At 41.0% G+C, this 16,945-nt stretch overlaps 1 protein-coding gene across 7 annotated transcripts in view; it reads left to right on the top strand.

Moving 5' to 3' along the window:
• The window catches only part of GOLGB1 (golgin B1), a 61,698-nt gene extending 46,326 nt beyond the window's left edge, over nucleotides 1-15,372 (top strand). For all 7 annotated transcript variants that reach the window (XM_068670249.1, XM_068670251.1, XM_068670250.1 and 4 more), the window contains 8 exons: nucleotides 1,775-1,953; nucleotides 3,674-3,839; nucleotides 4,968-5,099; nucleotides 6,662-6,820; nucleotides 6,949-7,043; nucleotides 7,702-7,836; nucleotides 12,644-12,749; nucleotides 14,002-15,372. In XM_068670249.1, the coding sequence (XP_068526350.1) occupies nucleotides 1,775-1,953; nucleotides 3,674-3,839; nucleotides 4,968-5,099; nucleotides 6,662-6,820; nucleotides 6,949-7,043; nucleotides 7,702-7,836; nucleotides 12,644-12,749; nucleotides 14,002-14,136 (1,107 nt within the window). In that variant the 3' untranslated portion in view covers nucleotides 14,137-15,372. The remainder of the gene's footprint in view (nucleotides 1-1,774; nucleotides 1,954-3,673; nucleotides 3,840-4,967; nucleotides 5,100-6,661; nucleotides 6,821-6,948; nucleotides 7,044-7,701; nucleotides 7,837-12,643; nucleotides 12,750-14,001) is intronic.
• The last annotated feature ends 1,573 nt before the right edge of the window (nucleotides 15,373-16,945 follow it).

Here is a 16,945-nt window from a genome sequence, read left to right as displayed (position 1 = left end):
TTTGCTTCATCACCTTCCTAGGGATTGAGGTGAGGGTGACCAGCCTGCAGTTTCCCATATCCTCCTCCTTGCCCTTCTTGAAGGTAGGGATGATACTTCTTCCAGTCTTGAGAAACCTCTGCTGATCACTATGATATTTCAAAGGTAATTGAGAATTGCCAATGACCTCATTGCTTGTGGGTGCACTCCATCGGATCCCATTAAATTAGTATGTGCCATCTATCTTACCCTTTCTGACACAGGGAAACTTATGATTTCATAGTTAACTTTGCAAAGTAATTTCTCTTATTAGTTTCTTTTAAAACATGGAACCATGGAAGTAAGGTATGTGTTCCCTGTTAGTCTTCCATCTGTGGAAGCTCGTGCATTTGTCTTTGCTATAGTCTGCTAGTAATCTAACACAAGAGTTGGTTTCTCCTCGTGATTTCTGATTCTCAAGACAGGTACAAGACATTGCAACTTCATTTTAACATCCTTGCTTGCATACTTATTGTGTCTGTTTTTGTGTATTCTCTGACACAATGCAGCTCGGTTAGACTTCTAGTTGCTGCTCAGATGACAGACTTTTACCATCGTTTTCGACTGATGCTTGGTCTTAGTTTTCTCTTTGTTCTGTTAATTCACCACATACATGTACTTTGTGATACTGTCTTAAACACTTTTTTTTATAGAACCGCAGAATGGCTCAGGTTGGAAGGGACCTTAAAGATCATCTAGTTCCAGCCACCTGCCATGAGCAGGGATGCCTTCCACTAGATCATGTTGCCCAGGGCCTTGTCCAACCTGGTCTTGAACACCTCCAGGGATGGGGCATCCACAACCTCTCTGGGCAACCTGTTCCAGTGCCTTACCACCTTCTGAGTGAAGAACTTCCTCCTAACCTCTAATCTAAATCTCCCCTCTTTTAGTTTAAAACCATTCTCCTTTGTCTTGCCATTATCTGAGCAAAAAGTTTTCCTCCATCTTTTTTATAAGCCCTCCTTAAGTACTGAAAAGCTGCAATGAGGTCAGCCCGGAGCCTTCTCTTCTTCTCTAGGCTGAACATCCCCAGCTCTCTCAGCTTGTCTTCTTTGGAGGAGAGGTGCTCCAGCCTTCTGATCGTCTTCAAGGATCCTCACAAATCCTCACAAAGGACCATTTTTGTCCATTTAATATCTCAGTTACTTGTAGATTTATTTCTCTTCTACTACTGTTTTGTTGAGCTTACATACCTGTGTAGCACTGCTAATACTAAGAGAGAGCCTTAGTAGAGAGATCTGGCTCATTAAGTACTTCTACATGTATGTCTCCAGACTCAGTCATGTCATCTAAACCTCAAAAACTGGTTGCAATGTAATGACAACTTATTCTAATTCCAGTCAGAGTAGACTGTTGGAAGGATTTTAGTTCCTCAGTGCCCTAGTTTATACTAAGTACCATCTTCAGGATTTTTTCTTCACCAGCTCCTTCTATCTCACTTTATGGTTTCCTCTGAATACGTACATTAATGTCATAGTCCAGGGTCTTTTTGTTGATGTGTGTCAAATCTTCATGAAAGGTCTCAAAACTCACTATGCTGTTATTCACAATAGAATTCTCTGATTTTTTATTTTTTTTTCTGAGCATTTCTTAGTAGCCTGTTGTAATCACTGCTGTCAATTTCTAGTTTATCTGTCATTTGAATGTGACTTTTTCTCCAGATGCCACAGTGACAAATGTTCTTAAACGCTTGGAAATAATAAACATAGCTGCTTGCTCAGTTGTCATGCACACTGATATTTCCCTTTAATTAAAGGTAAGAGAGCTGAAGAATCTGCAGCAGCAATACATACTAGTTGGGATAGAATCAGCTGAAAACTCTCGCTTAAAGGCACAAGTACAGGAATATCAGCAAGAAGCAGAAAAACAGCACCATCTCCAAGAGCAGCTGGAGCAAGAAAGTATTTTCTACCAGCAGGAGCTCCAGCAGCTTAGGTGAGAATTATCTTCTTACTGTCTCAGAGATGTTAATGTATCATTTCTTTCTTTCCAAATGCCATTGTGGGCAGAAGGCAAAGAGAGCATTGAGTTCCTCAGCCTTACATGTGTCTACTGCCACGAAATCACCTGCCCTATTCAGGAGTGGGCACACATTTCCCTTGTTCCGCATTTTACTTCAGGCTTAGGGTGGAGATTTACAACCTGACATACTGGAAGGAAGATCCTGTGTGAAATAGTTAATGGCCTTTTAATTTTTATTTCCTTCCTCCAGTGGTGGCCAATGTCATCTGCTTCAGAGGAAACTTAAGCTGTTTCTTATATTGGAATTTATTTATATATAATTATAGCACTCTCTGGTCAAAGCTGATAATAGAATGAACACTCTTTATTATCTTTCTGATATCATTGTATAGAAAATACTCATTCTGTATGACTAATCTTTTGTTTCACTTGCTTTACGTCTTGTATTAATGTCTATAATTTAAGTCTAGTAAGTTGTTGTCTCTCGTTGGACTAAAATTAATCAAATAGGCTCTGTGCTAAAAATGGGGAAAAAAAAGTTTCAGATACTTCAGTGATCCTGAAGAATGACTGCAGGAATGACTGAACCTGGAGTGAAAGGGGAAGGAGGGGGAGGAGCAGGGACAGTTTGTAGAAAGATGTATGGCTTATCTTTGTCCAAAGTTATATAACAGCTTTTAGTGCTCATTTTCCCTTCCCCGCAAATCTGACCTCCAAACTAAACAAATCTCATTAAGCGTGAAGCAGCTTACAAATTTTATGTATCACCTGATAGAAGAAAAGGGTTATTTCTTGGATAGCTTTTACAACACAAGTGATACTAAGGCCTCAAGTCTGCATGTTGTGATCCATGCTGTGGTTCTGGTGCATATGTGACTGAGGCAGTGCTAATGTTATAATGACAAGAGGCATTGTTAATAGCATCCTAGAAAAAAAACTCTTTGTTCAGCAAGAACAAGACAATGTCCTGGAATACGAAAACTATGAGCCTTGAACAATCTGCACTATTGAGCCAAATGGAGAACACTTCCTTAATCACGGAATCACAGAATCATCTAGGTTGGAAGTGACCTCCAAGATCACCAAGTCCAACCTCTGACTTAACACTAACCAGTCCTCCACTGAACCATATCACTGAGCTCTACATCTAAACGTCTTTTAAAGACATCCAGGGACGGTGACTCAGCCACCTCCCTGGGCAACCTATTCCAATGCCTAGCAACTCTTTCAGTAAAGAAGTTCTTCCTAATATCCAACCTAAACCTCCCCTGGTACAACTTTAGCCCATTCCCCCTCGTCCTGCCACGAGGCATGTGGGAGAATAGACCAACCCCCCACCTTGCTACAGCCTCCTTCAAGGTGCCTGTAGAGTGCGATAAGGTTGCCCCTGAGCCTTCTCTTTTCCAGGCTGAACAATCCCAGCTCCCTCAGCCACTCCTTCTAAGACTTGATCTCCAGGCCACTCACCAGCTTCATTGCCCTTCTCTGGACTCGCTTCAGCACTTGCTTTTAAGGTTCTTATACTTCAGTGGTTTTTGTTTCAGTTTGTCTTCATTATAAAACTTCCTATCTGGCATGTAATAGTGGTAGGAAATAGTTATAATCCTTCTTGTCTCATTCTAAGCTGGGTGTCTGGATGTCATAAGCAATACTAGGAACTTCCTGGTAATTTCCTTTGCATGGTGATTTGCAGACAAGAGAAGATTACTTGGGAAAAGCAGATCTGCAGCATCAAAGAGCAGTACCTGATGGTAATAGCAGAAAAAGACAAGCAGCTGAGCCATTTACAAAAGATCGTGCAAGAAATGAGGCTGCCCCTTACCAAGTTTCAAACTGTAGAGGAGCAGTACCAAAAGAAGGTAAGTAGAAATATACAGATTCTGTACTGCATGGAAATGTGAGGTTTGAAATTCAGCCAAAGTAGTGTGTGTTGCTTATATTTAGATCTTGGAGGTCAAACGTTTTCCAGACTATAGTATTGTATTTAGTTATGTGGCCTTCAAGGGCTATACCAATGTTGTAACTTGAATTGTTGAAAACTTTTAGAAAATACTCTTTTACTCTCTTTCTTGAAACATTAGGAAAAGTGAATAATAGGAAGAGCATATATGGTTATGTCAAAGAGATGGGGCTTCATAGGTACCTTTGTTCCCCTGAGCAGTTTGGATCTTCTCAGGTCTTTCAATCTGGCTATTTAGAGTTGCCTCTTGCACTGTTTTTGAGTCTGAAATCTTATTTTCTGTTTTAGTCCTTTGTAGTTTCACATTCTAATTTTTAAGTCTGTTACAGAATTTTTATTGTTGTTTATACTGTGACAGGAATCTACAATCCTTACTCAAGCCCAGAGAGGTTGAGGATTGAATGTTGCACTTTCTGCCTTCTTTTCTTCATATGGCAGTCCTAAGAGCGGAATAAGTTGACTGTTTTGCTTCGTTTAGAAAAAGAGACTTTCCTGCTGCATGTGCAGTACCTTAACATTATGAATAAGGAAACCACTCTCCTGACAATATCTGTAACGATCCAGTGAAAAGCTTTTCTGTTAGTGAAGTAGGGAGGAAACCTTCCTTATCCCTTTGACACACATGCATATATGCGAAGAAAAAGCTAGAACAATGTGCATGTGATTTTTTTTTTCCCCAGGAGAATGCTTCAGTGCTAACCTTTTAGTCTGTGCTGAATGAGAGTAGTCAGGTCATTGCTTTGTGGTTTTTCTTGTTTTCCTGTTCTCTTTCATATAATTTTTTTACTTCCTGTATTGTAGACAACCCTGAGACAGCTTTTGAGAAGGACTCATCCTATGTGCACGTAGAGTGATCGTTCCTAATTGTTTAGCTTTTCAGATGGCTTTTGGGTTATTTCTATTTATTTGCCATTTGCCATCAAGTTCCAGGCCTAGGAATAATGTAGGGCTTTAACCTTGAAGTAGTGAAGAGGACTAATATGAGAATGGATTGGCACAATGTTTTTCATTGTACTTTCCCTGGCAGATTTCTCCAGAAGCTCTGAGAGGGGACTTTTCAAGCCTAGAAACAGAGACAAAACATCTCCAGGCCCAGTTAAGTGACTGCCTGAAAGAACTGCACCAAAAAGAGCTCAGAATTCAGCATTTGAACAGTAAGGTACAAATAATATTTTCTATTCACAGAGTTTGGGCTGAGGAATGTGAGGAAGAGGGTGGGCTTGAATAAGGCTCAGAGAGCAAGAATAGATCTTTCTGGTTTTGTGGGCATTCACTGAAGCAAACACAGAATCAGAAATATTAGTTAGAAGAGACCTCTGGAGATGATCTAGTACACCCTTCTGGTGCTCAAAGCAGCACTGTCAGGAGCATTATATGAAGTCATCCATGCCCTTCCCTAGCCAAGTGGTGAAAACCACCAAGAACAGATATTCCAGAACCTCTCTCGGTCCTTGTCCAATGCTAATCTACAATTTTAATGAAAATGTTTTTTCTTAATGTCCAGCTTGACTTCTGTAAGCCACAGTCTATGGTCTGTTGTTATATTTTTTGCCACTACCAAAAAGAGTTTTGATCTGCCTGCTTTACAACTCCCTTTAAGGTAACTGTAAAAGACTGTAAAATCACCCTTTAGCCTCCTTTTACCATGATGAAGCAGCTCAGCTCTCACAGGCATCATATGCTTCAATCCTTTGACTGTCACTGTAGCCTTTTTCTGGACTTTCTGTCCATTTTGAAACAAGGACCCAACACTAATCACCATATTCCAGGTACAGTCTTACTGTTACCAAACAGATCAGGTAGTAGCATTTTTCAGGCTGCTGGCCTTACTTCTCCTAATGTAACCCAGGATACAATTTTCCTGGTCCGTAGTGAGAGTGTCCTCTTGGCTTGTATTCAGCTGGGCAGCTGCTGTAATTCCCTTGTCTTTCACAGCAGAGCTGTTGCCTTGACAGGCTCTTCCTATCCTGTATTGATGCATGGGTTTTGCCTCAGGTGCAGAAGTTTGCACTTCCCTTTATTGGACTAAAGATTTCTGTTGGTGCAAGGTCCCTCTAGATTGAAATTTCAGTCTTTGTTATGTCAGCCAATCCCACAAATTCAATATCGACTGCAAATTTCCTGATGCTATACTGTGTCAATTTATGTTGCTGTCAGTACTTAGCAATATGTACCTCAAGCAGGCCAGAGGAGTATTCTGTCCATTGCTGTCTGTCAAGCCATTGACCACTACCTTTGAGTCCAACCAATTTTGGGCCTATGTAGCAGTTCATTTGTCTAACTGATAGCTAGATGAAGGGTTAGGGGGGGAAGGGGAGAGGGAGTGAAGGGAAGCAGGGGAAGGAGGAAGAGTGAGAAAGGCAGCAATAAAGCTTCCATAGATTTGTCGGTGATAAAATGATGACTAGGGAAATTTCAGGCCCTCTCCAGAAGGAAACGGGAGACCTAGTTATCCAGCATACAGAGAAGGCGACCAAGGTACTCAATTACTTTTTTGCCTGTCTTCAGGCAAAGTTGCACCAAGTTGCAGAAAGTAAAGGTATGCTGGAAACTTTAGCCACAAGCTACTGTTGGAGATGATCACTGGTGTATGAACCTTAGAAATGTACAATGTGGTAATACCTATGTTCCCACTAGAATTATTAGCCTCAGTTACACAGAAAATTTCACTTTCACAAAAACATTTGAGTTCTTTACTCAACAGTTGTCTTCTCTTCTCAGCTCTCTCAGGTATTTGAAGAGAAAAATGCCCTCTCCCTCCAGCTGCGTGGTAGCAGTCGAAACATCAGTGATAGTCACCAGCACTACAATGAGGTTCTGAACCGCTGCTTGGTGCTTGAAAGGCAGCTCCAGGAGCTGCAGTCTGCAGACAAGAGCATGGTAAGGGTCTTCTCTGGGTGCAAGAGAGTGCAAAACTTACTGCAGATGGCTCCACTCAGCATGCAGCATTGTAGCTAGTTTCTATCATCTTTCAGTGCCCTATGCTATATATTCATGCTATCTCTCAGGAGTCTTTTACAACAGATGCTGCTCCTGGAGCACCCCAAGAAAAGAATGAGCCTGGAGGGAGTTACACACCTGAACTACAGGAGTTGCAGCTGAGGTAAGGAAAAGCTAAGAAACTTTGGGGCCAGGAAGAGTGTTAGTCCTGATGGAGATCTTCAGGCTGAAAAGAGCACAGTTGAGTTACATTTGTCAGAGCTTTCAAAAGCTCATTTCCACCCTAAGACTTTGTTGAAGTGGAGGTACTGTCACATGCTTGACAGCTGTATTTAGTTGTTTCTTTGCATAGAACTTCAAACAGTAAAGAGACAATGTTCAGTAGCAATTCTGGTTCACCATCAGCAGCCGAACTACCATCTTTGATTTGATGGGCTGGTTCCTCAGTAGCTGCCAAAGTATATTAATTTGGCCTGGTATCAGTGTTGTGAGTTGTTAGCCCGGTCTCACTGTTGTTGCTAGTATGTCTGGAGTTGAAACTTAGCACATGATTCATTGTGCCCTTTCAAAACAGCTAGCAGAAGGTGGGGTCATGGATGACAAAGCCAAGAAGCTCCTTCCAGATGTGACACAGAATCTTTAAGAGACTTACATTCTCACTCTTTATTTCCAAATAATTTAAATATATTCATGAAAAATACCCATCTTCTGTGTAAGTTGAAGGGAGTTGGAATCTGTTCACATACTGCATTATTGAATAGAAACAGAATAGTCTGTGAATTAGACCATTTTTTCACATGTGCTTGGTTATTTTCTGACAGGTTGTCTGAAACTGAAAATTTACACAGCAGCACAAAGCAAGATCTGAGGTATTTAGAGGAGCAACTGGAGGAAGAACGGGATCGTCGTATTGCTGTAGAGGAAGCACTCTCTGCAGCACAGGATCAGATCAGGAGGTGAGGGAGCTTGACCAAATGAGCAGTATTACCTGTATGGTGATCATAGCTCTTTGTTAATTTCTGCACTTCATTACATTCATGTGTTCAACATGACATTCAACAATGTTTTTAATGTATTTAATAATGTGACAGGTATAACAGATTTGGCATTGCCGTTGATAATTACACTTACTGCAATAGTGCTAATATATTATAATAGCACCAGCAAAATTCTATCCTGTTTATTCCTCAACAAAGGGTAAAGGCACAGAGCTTACCAAGAAGATGTCCCTGTCTTGGTGGAGGAGAAAGGTCACATCCTCTTCTACGTTTAGAATTTCTTCTCCCTCCCCCAGCTCTTCACTCTAACTTCATCTTTTCTTTTTTTTTTCTTTTTTCTTTTTTCTTCTCCTATACATGTACACTAACGTTTTCTTGCCCAGCTTCCTTCTTGCAAGACCCTGAACTCTGCTATCTCATGGTCACTGTAGCCAAGAGTGCCTCCAGCCTTCACATCTCCAACAAGCCCTTCTCTGTTTGTAAGCACAGTATTCAGCAGCGCACCTCTCCTTGTTGGCTCCTCGACCACCTGCATCAAAAAGTTACCATCAGTGCGCTGCAGGAACCTCCTGGACTGTTTGTGCCTCGCTGCATGGTCTTTTATACATACAGGGGGGATGGAGAGTTCTTGTACTCTGATAAAAACATCCTTAAAGTGTTGCCAGCTCTGTTCAGCTCTTTTGTCCCTAAGGACGGTGTTCCAGGGGATCTCATCCACTAGATCTTTACATAGCTCAAAGTTTGCTCTTCAGAGATTCAGGGTTCTGACTTTGCTCTTCTCCGGGCCCGTATTCCTCAAGATCACAAACTCAACCAGGGCATGGTCACTGCAGCCCAAACTGCCACCAGTGTTAACCTTTTTAATGAGTTCATCTGCATTGGTGAGCACCAGGTCCTGTAACACTTCTCTTCTGGTTGATTTGTCTAATACATCAACCAGGAAGTTATGCTCAATGCACTCTAGGAATCTCCTGGATTACTTACAGCCTGCTGTGTAGCTTTTCCAGCAGACATCCGAGTGGTTGAAGTCCCCCATCAGGATGAGAGTGTGTGAGCATGATGTTTCTTGTAGGTGAAGCAAGAAGTCCTCATCAACAGGCTCCCCTTGATCAGTTGGCTTGTAGTAGACCCCAGCCACAAGGTACTCTTTATTGGTCTGGTCCTTAACTTTGCCAAATCAATCCATTCCCTAACACAGAGGGCAAGACCCAATATTTCCAAGGGTTTTGTCTCTTCAGTAAGCACCGATCTGTCTTGGGCAAAACAAACTTGAGGAATTTCACTGAATTTGAATTTATAGCCAATGAACATAAACTTTGGGTATTGAGAAGCAGCTAATACAGGGTAAACACTTCTTCCTACCCTCAGCTCAACTTCAGTATAGACACTTCTCCCCCTTTCCTAGTCTTCACTCCTGTTTGCACCTTACATTATACTCATTCCCTTCAGTGAGGCAAAAGGCAGCACAAGAGGTTGGAGTCAGTATGCAATGATTTCTTTCTGCAGCTCCTTGCTTCTTACTTATTTCCTCTGCTCTGCTGCGGGTTCCTTTACTGACCTGTCGTGATCCAAAAGGAGAAGGAAACTGCCTGACCCAATGATCATAATGATCATAACAGTGAGTTTGTAGGATTCTGTGATACACAAGGACACACAGGCTTTATTCACTAAGGATTTCTATTTATTACTAATCAACGTGAATCACCACTATCAAGAATGCTATGATTAATCAGGCAAATACATATGGAATTGTATTTCTGACAAAACTGATTGATGTTCACTTTGGGGGAAAAAATAAATACGTCCTTCTCTAGTTGGACCTTCCCTTCTGTACTGAAGATACACTGTTGGTGTTCAAGAAGTGTTTGGACAATGTTCTTAAGGTATATGGTTTAACTGTTAGGTTGCCCTGTGTGGAGTCAGGATTTGGACTCAATGGTCCTCATGGGTCCCTTCCAGCTGAGGATATTCTGTGATTCTAAGATGAAAGATAGATACCAAACTATTACAGATATTACCAGGAAGCAAGCATGCATAGATATATATATATGCAACAGGTGTCAAGGATGTAGTACCAATTAATAGTAATATCACTTAGGAGTAGTAGAAATGCAATTTGAGGTAAGAAAATCAGTAATGTAACAGCAGATATGATTTGGGAGTAATTATAGGTTTTACAAAGTTATCAGTATTACTGTGACAGTGAAAATACTTATGACAAACTTATCAATACTTTGATAGCAAACAGATTTACGATAGGTTACCCTTATCAACTCCAGACTTATGACAGATTATATACATACATATTCATATAATTACCAGTACTGAATGCATCAAACAGATCCTAAAAGGGGACAAAGGAAGGGGCTGGTGGTAATGTCAATAAAACAGTTCCCAAGACTGACTACCAAACAGGTCAAAAACGAAACAATTTCCCAAAATACAGACAACCCTAAGGGGCCCAGAAAGGGAATAAAGTAACAGAGTCACACTTCAAAGTTGAAGTGTCACCACTTGAGGAGTATTAGGGGGTTTAGGAGTATACCTGGTCAAGTCGCAAAGTTAACCTAAAGTTCCAGTAAAGCTTCAACCTGTTTAAGGAGGGAAAAGGGAACAAAGGAAACAAAGAGAAGTTTCTCGAAGAGAAAAACTGTCTTGGGTGAAAATCAAGCCCATTTTATACTATTAAGGCATAAGAAGGAGTAGGACAGCATGGTTACGCAATCAACAGGTGCTGTTAGTAGTGGTCTTCTTCCTGAGAGAGTCAATAAATAAAATTTCTTGTTTCTGTTACTTTGCTTTAAACTAAAGCTTATTTCTCACATCAATTCGCACTTTCTCAGATGATAAGTTGTTCTCCTTTTCTTGTTTTGTACTGATCAACGCAGTGGTATCTCAGGATGCTTCCCCATTATGAGTTATTCAGCCACACTTCAAGAATGTTGGTTCCCAGGCTCATTTAATTAGGCCAAGAGACAAGTTCTTGGGCTTGGCTCTCAAGTTGTCAGACCTTTTGTTATTGCAGTCAGGTTACCCCCATTACTGCTCCCACCATGGCTGCAGGCTATTTAGGGGAGTACCTGCTCCAGTGTAGCTTCCTCCATAGGCCACTGTCCTTTTGGGGATGTAGCTACTCCAGCATGTTCCTGTCTTTGAGCCACAGTCCTAGACATACCTTCTCCAGCATAGAGTGTCTCCTTACAAGAGTGAATCTCCTTCTGTGTCGCCCAGAATGTTCCTTTCCACATACCACCTCCTGTATCTTCTTCTGTGCCCACATGTCCTCCTCCTGCCCCTATGAGCTACCACCCTTTCTTTATAAATAAGCAAACACACAGTATGTTCCTCTGATGTTTTGGCATGCAGTGAGGTATCATCAGCCATTGCCAAGCCAGATGAAAACATCTGTCAATGGCACAGGGCAATTCATGGCTTCCTACCACACAGTCTCCCTCTGCAGCTCCCTGTTACCAAAACCTTGCCGTTTATGCCCACTTTAGCTCAGGTTACTTGACAGGTACCATTACAGTCAGTAGAGAAAAGGAGTCTGACATAGACTAGATGTTAGGATTAGGCAGTGTGAGTCAAATGCCTGTTTCTTATCATTGACTATAAAAGTATTTTTTGTCACTTAACTTGTTTGTAGGTAGTGTTTTAGGTTAGATATTAGGAAGAACTTCTTTACTGAGAGGGTTGTGAGGCACTGGAATGGGCTGCCCAGGGAGGTGGTGGAGTCACCATCCCTGGAGGTGTTTAAAAAACGCTTAGATGGTGAACTTAGCAATATGGTTTAGTGGAGGACTTGTTAGTGTTAGGTCAGATGTTGGACTTGATGATCTTGAGGTCTCTTCCAACCTAGACAATTCTGTGATTTTGTGATTCTGTGATACTTGAGCTGCATGCATCTCCTAGAGGTTTATTTCATTTATCTCACTGTTGGAATCTTTTACAACAAAACATTGGCTTTCTTTCTGACACAAATGCTGATTCTGACAAAAAATAATGGTCTAAATAGAAGAATTCTGGATTAATTTTCCTGGTTGTTCCACAACTCAGATAACCTTTGCTATTTCTAGCATTGAAGTCTATGAAAGCCTCCTACAATTGATTTCACTTCACTAACACTAGCCCAAAGATTTGATGATGCTGCTTGTGCATTTCGTCCTTTAATAGTATCTTACCAGTCTTGAAGATCTGTTACTGGGAAATAGTTAGCAAGAACCAGCACTGTTGGGATCAAAGCTGGCTTCCAAAATATTTTCATGGAATTTAAGATAATTAAATCATATGCCCTGTCTTCTTTAAAATCACATGCTATTAAATTTCACTTGAAAGCCCCCATGCAGAACACAGACACCTCAGTTAAGTTAGAGATTGAAATTCACAAAGAGAAAAAGCAGCACCAAAAAGAAATCAAGAGTTCGGAATTTATAGGACATAAATTAGGAGAGAAAGGACTTCACTGCCAACAACTGAACTTCCCTCTACGGGTGAGGAATGGTAATCTGTGCATCATGCAATATGGAAATTTTCCATTTTTCTCTGACTTTGGACACAGAAAGAGGCTACACTGAGCAAGTGTAACAATTATGGATACAATAATACAATATACCAACTCTGTTACATTTTCACTAGCCTACAGAAAATCTGGCAATAATTTAATTTTGAAACCATATTTAATGAAATAAAAGAGGATTGCTGCTACTTGGATCACCCAATCCTTGTACTCATTGATTTAACATTTGTTTGTTTGTTTTTGTGGCAGGTTGCAGTCAAGTGAGTGGACATCTTCCTTAAGTGGTAGCATTGATATGACTCCAGGTCATGAGCATTCCTTGCTGATTGACTCCATGGATAATAGTTTCAGCAAAGTAAGAATTTTCATTCACAGCTGTCAATAATGTGAGCCTTGGCTGATGTAAGAAAAGGTGAACTGAAAACTGTGAATCAATAGCAGCTAAATCCTTCTGTAGGCATATTTAGGTCTGTAAAGGTCTGGTAGGTTTCTGCTCTTGGCTTGCTCTGCTTTCCATGCCAAAAGCCTCATACTGATTGTTTCTCTGCTACAATCTGCAGAAACAGAGTAAATTTCAGAAGCCACTGAAATGTAGAACAGCATTGTTTGTGCCCAGAATCTGGTCCCAGGTTCTTTGTGGCATAGTCAAGGCCCCAGTGGTGAGCAACAGGCAAAGTCTGTGCAAACATCTTACATACAAAGTATACATGTTACTGGCCCAGCATCTGCAATGTCTGGAGAGCCTGACCTTTTCTTTAGCAACCATCTCAGTTTTCCCTCAGTCACTATCTTTCAGCCTGTGTCAGGCTGGGATCCAAAGTGGAGAGATGCTTTTTCACTGTACTGGATAAGAGTCTGACAGCCACTTGTTCAGTTTTGCTAAGGAATAAGCCCTGCTGAAGAGCTTGGCCTCTTATCTCTTCAGCATTTGGGGTTGGTGCTCCCAAGAGCAGCATCGCTGGAAGTAGGGCAAGAGCCACAACTGGATGGAACCCTTTACTAATGCTGGAGGTTTGTCACTAGAATAGACAGTTTTCTCTTTGTTATGGAAATTTGCCAGCAGATGTTACATTGTCTGAGGATTCCTTGAAGGCCTCTGTAGTATAAGATCGCCGTAGGGCAGCGCATTCAACAGGATGCAAAGTCAGCTGCAAGGATGAAAGTTCTCATCAAATAAATAACCATTCTCTTATTTTAGCCCAGAGGATGGATGAATCAGGATTCCTAATAGTTTGAGTCTCTAGCAGAGAAGTACCATTGATCAATTTGTTTCTATTTCATGGGGAAGGGCTAGAAATTTGTAGAGAGAAAATGTTAGGGGGAAACATTCTGCATTCTGTTGTCCTTTCTTGTTTAAAATGAGAGAGAGAAAGGTCATGAGAAATCTGAAGAGAGCAGGTTTTCTGGGTAAACCTGAAAATGGGAAAGGGGAGTATTTCACTGAGGACTGGCTCTAGAGGTCGAATCTGACATTGGAATGGGTTTGGGAAAATTTGTGCTTATTTAGATTAAACAATCTTATCTTTGTGGTATGGAGAACTTTTGGTGAAGGTAGCTAGGGATTTAGCCATTCCTAATACTGATTGGTCTCTCTTTTTCTCTTCCAGACTCGGAATATTGTTGGACTACGACGCTTGTTACGCTCCCTTTTCCGTTCCCGGACCCACTTGCCTCTGCTAGTGGCCATGTATCTGCTTGCTCTCCATGTCCTGCTCTTCCTGTGCTTTACAGGCCACCTATGAACAGAACAACAGGCTTTTCTTGAGCCACGGTCCTCTGTGTAATCCCTGAGCCTGTACTCCCTATCCACCAGCTAGCTGTAACCAGCACACCTCCCAGAAGCCTTCCCTTTCCAAATCAGCCATTAAGGGGCAGCACCACCCAGCAACCTGAACACAAGTTGCTTGCTGTCTGAATAGGCAGCTATTTGAAATGCTAAGGAGGTGGTGGACACTTTAAGGAATATGAATTTCAAAATCATGCTTCCTGCTCAGTTGTATTGCCTATTGAACTAGGGACAAAATTAGTATGTTTGGACCTACTGAGCACTCAGTTTAAAAACAGTTCTATGTCTGCTCTGACAGGCTTGTAAAATAATGTCAGAGATGTAATTATTGAAAAGGAATAGGAGGAAGAAACTGTTTAGCTCCAAGTTAATAACCTTGCTGCTTATAGCATTAGTGTACGTCTTCCTGAAGAGAGAAAGTGCTTGCATACTTCTTGAAAAGAGAGCAGCCGTACTCTTGCATTCTGCTCCATTGTACCCTTGTCACAAGATTAAACCTGTAGAGGCTGTGTTGAAGGGTTCCATAATGTGGTATGTGGGTCCAAATCAAATGCAGAAGAACTTAACTATAACTGTTCCCCTATGTGCTGGGGAATGGAAGAGTTCTGAGGTCTTTGGCATCGTTGCTTTAAGAAAAGCGTGTAGAATGCTAATTGTGATCATTGGACTTGTTTGACTAAAGCAAACTGATGTAAATGGACTTGATTAAATAGGATACACGAAAAGCTGTGCTTTTCTAAAGAACTCCTGAAAATGTCCTGGAGTTGAGACAGTGCCCTCTTCCAAAGGGAGAATTTTGAATGCAAAGATAGTGCTAGTTCAGTTTCTTTTCAAAGACTAAGCCATCGCTCTGTTCAGAGTACTTGCCAGAAGGATTGTATCTGCCTTTTGCTGGACTATTCATGTTTGCATTTTTTCACATGGGAAATAGAGAGTTCTTTTGATATTGCTGGTAACCTAAGAGTCTCTAGTCACTGAATAAACCCTGTTTGAGGATGGATTGAATTCATCATTGTAGCTAAAATTATTAGATCTCTGGCAGAACACTGGCACAAAATAGCCATTTTTGCACTATCCTTGATGATTTGTGTGAATTTCCTCAATTACATAAAATTCCGTGACCAAATACTTTGCCTATAGCTTCCCAGGGCATGTGCTCCTGTATATAATAAAGATTATTTTTCAGATGGAAGTTGTGTAACGTTGTCATGTAAATGTCAGAGGTCTCCTGAGGGTGTAGTGCTGCTATAGAATGCCTTTTACAGGACCACCATGGAACTGTATGTCACTTTTTTTGTGCACTTGCTTGTGTGTTATTTACAGAACATATGTTTCTTCATATTATTTGAACATCCATGGAGATGACCTTTTCTGCTATCTCACTTACCAGCCTTTTTCCACTTTATCTGTAATGACCAAAGAAGGAAAGAGGCATTTAGTTTTGAAAGCAATTCCAATAAATCTGAAGATCTGCTTGGGCTTACTTCTGTTTATGCTTACGTAGATTTAACTGAGCTCTGCACCCTGTTAAGAGATGTACAACCCCCAAGAAAGTCAGGGGCATTAGCATCAGCAAGATGGAAATATGCCACTAACTTAAGTGGGACTAGTTAGAACATACTGTTCTTTTTCAGCTTTGTAGCCAAATACAGGTACAGTTGTTAATATTCACTACTATAATCTAACTACCATTAGAACAAAAGTTAGTAATAGGGTAAATAGGGTATTGTAAGACTGTATATGATATGTATGTGTATATGATGGTTCTGGTGCATTTAATAGGAGCAAGAATTACAAGTGAAATATGTTTCCTTAAAGTCCATGATGCACATGACTCAAATTCAGGACCTGCTTTTCTTGTAAACTGAAATAAAGCAACCTTTTGCTGGTTCGGGGACCTTAAATATCTTACACCTTCAGACGTAACAGTTAGAGCTTAAAATAAAAAAATAAAACCTCAGAAGAATCTCCTAATCTGATAATCATAGACAGACCTAATAGATTTGTGATTTGACCTAATGAAAGAGAGAATTTTACCTGATGATTCCTGTTTTGAATGTTTCAGCCTTTTGTTTCTTCCCATTGTGGATGCATGTGTCCCGACCACTCTTTTGATTAAGCAAAAAGCCCCAAGTATCTTGTAATTGTGTCAAGTAGAAATGACTGTGCAAGCACTTGCATCACTTGACACTTTGGAAAGGAGGTAGTTTTGGTTTGAGAAGTTTGGTGTTGAACCAGTGTAATTCGTGTTAGTCATTCCAAAATTGTGCACTTCCCACCACTGAGCAACATACTGAAGAGTTTGGTCTTTAAGTGCTTAGGATTCTTTAACTACATCCTTTCCATATTCCTATTTAAGAGTATTTACATTTTTTGACCTGGAAGAGCTTTCATTTATGTGTATGCATACATATATATGCACATACCTAATGAGGTTCAACAAGTCTAAGTGCAAGATGCTGCACTTGGGCCAGGGCAATCAGAGACATGAGTACAGACTGGGAGAAGAACTCATTGTGAGCAGCCCTGTGGAGAAGGACTTGGGGGTTCTGGTGGACGAAAAGCTTGACATGAGCACTTGCAGCCCAGAAGGCCAACTGCATCCTGGGCTGCATTAAAAGAAGAGTGTCCAGTAGGTTGAGGGAGGTGATTGTCCCCTTCTACTCTGCCCTTGTGAGGTCCCACCTGGAGTACTGTGTACAGCTTTGGGGCCCCCAGCACAAGAAGGGTTGATCTGCGTCCTTAAGCCCTACACATGGATGGAG

This window comes from Anas acuta, chromosome 1 (genome assembly GCF_963932015.1).
Source record: "Anas acuta chromosome 1, bAnaAcu1.1, whole genome shotgun sequence".
In the NCBI taxonomy this organism is placed as follows: domain Eukaryota; kingdom Metazoa; phylum Chordata; class Aves; order Anseriformes; family Anatidae; genus Anas; species Anas acuta.
This window is presented reverse-complemented; position numbering and strand designations above follow the sequence as displayed.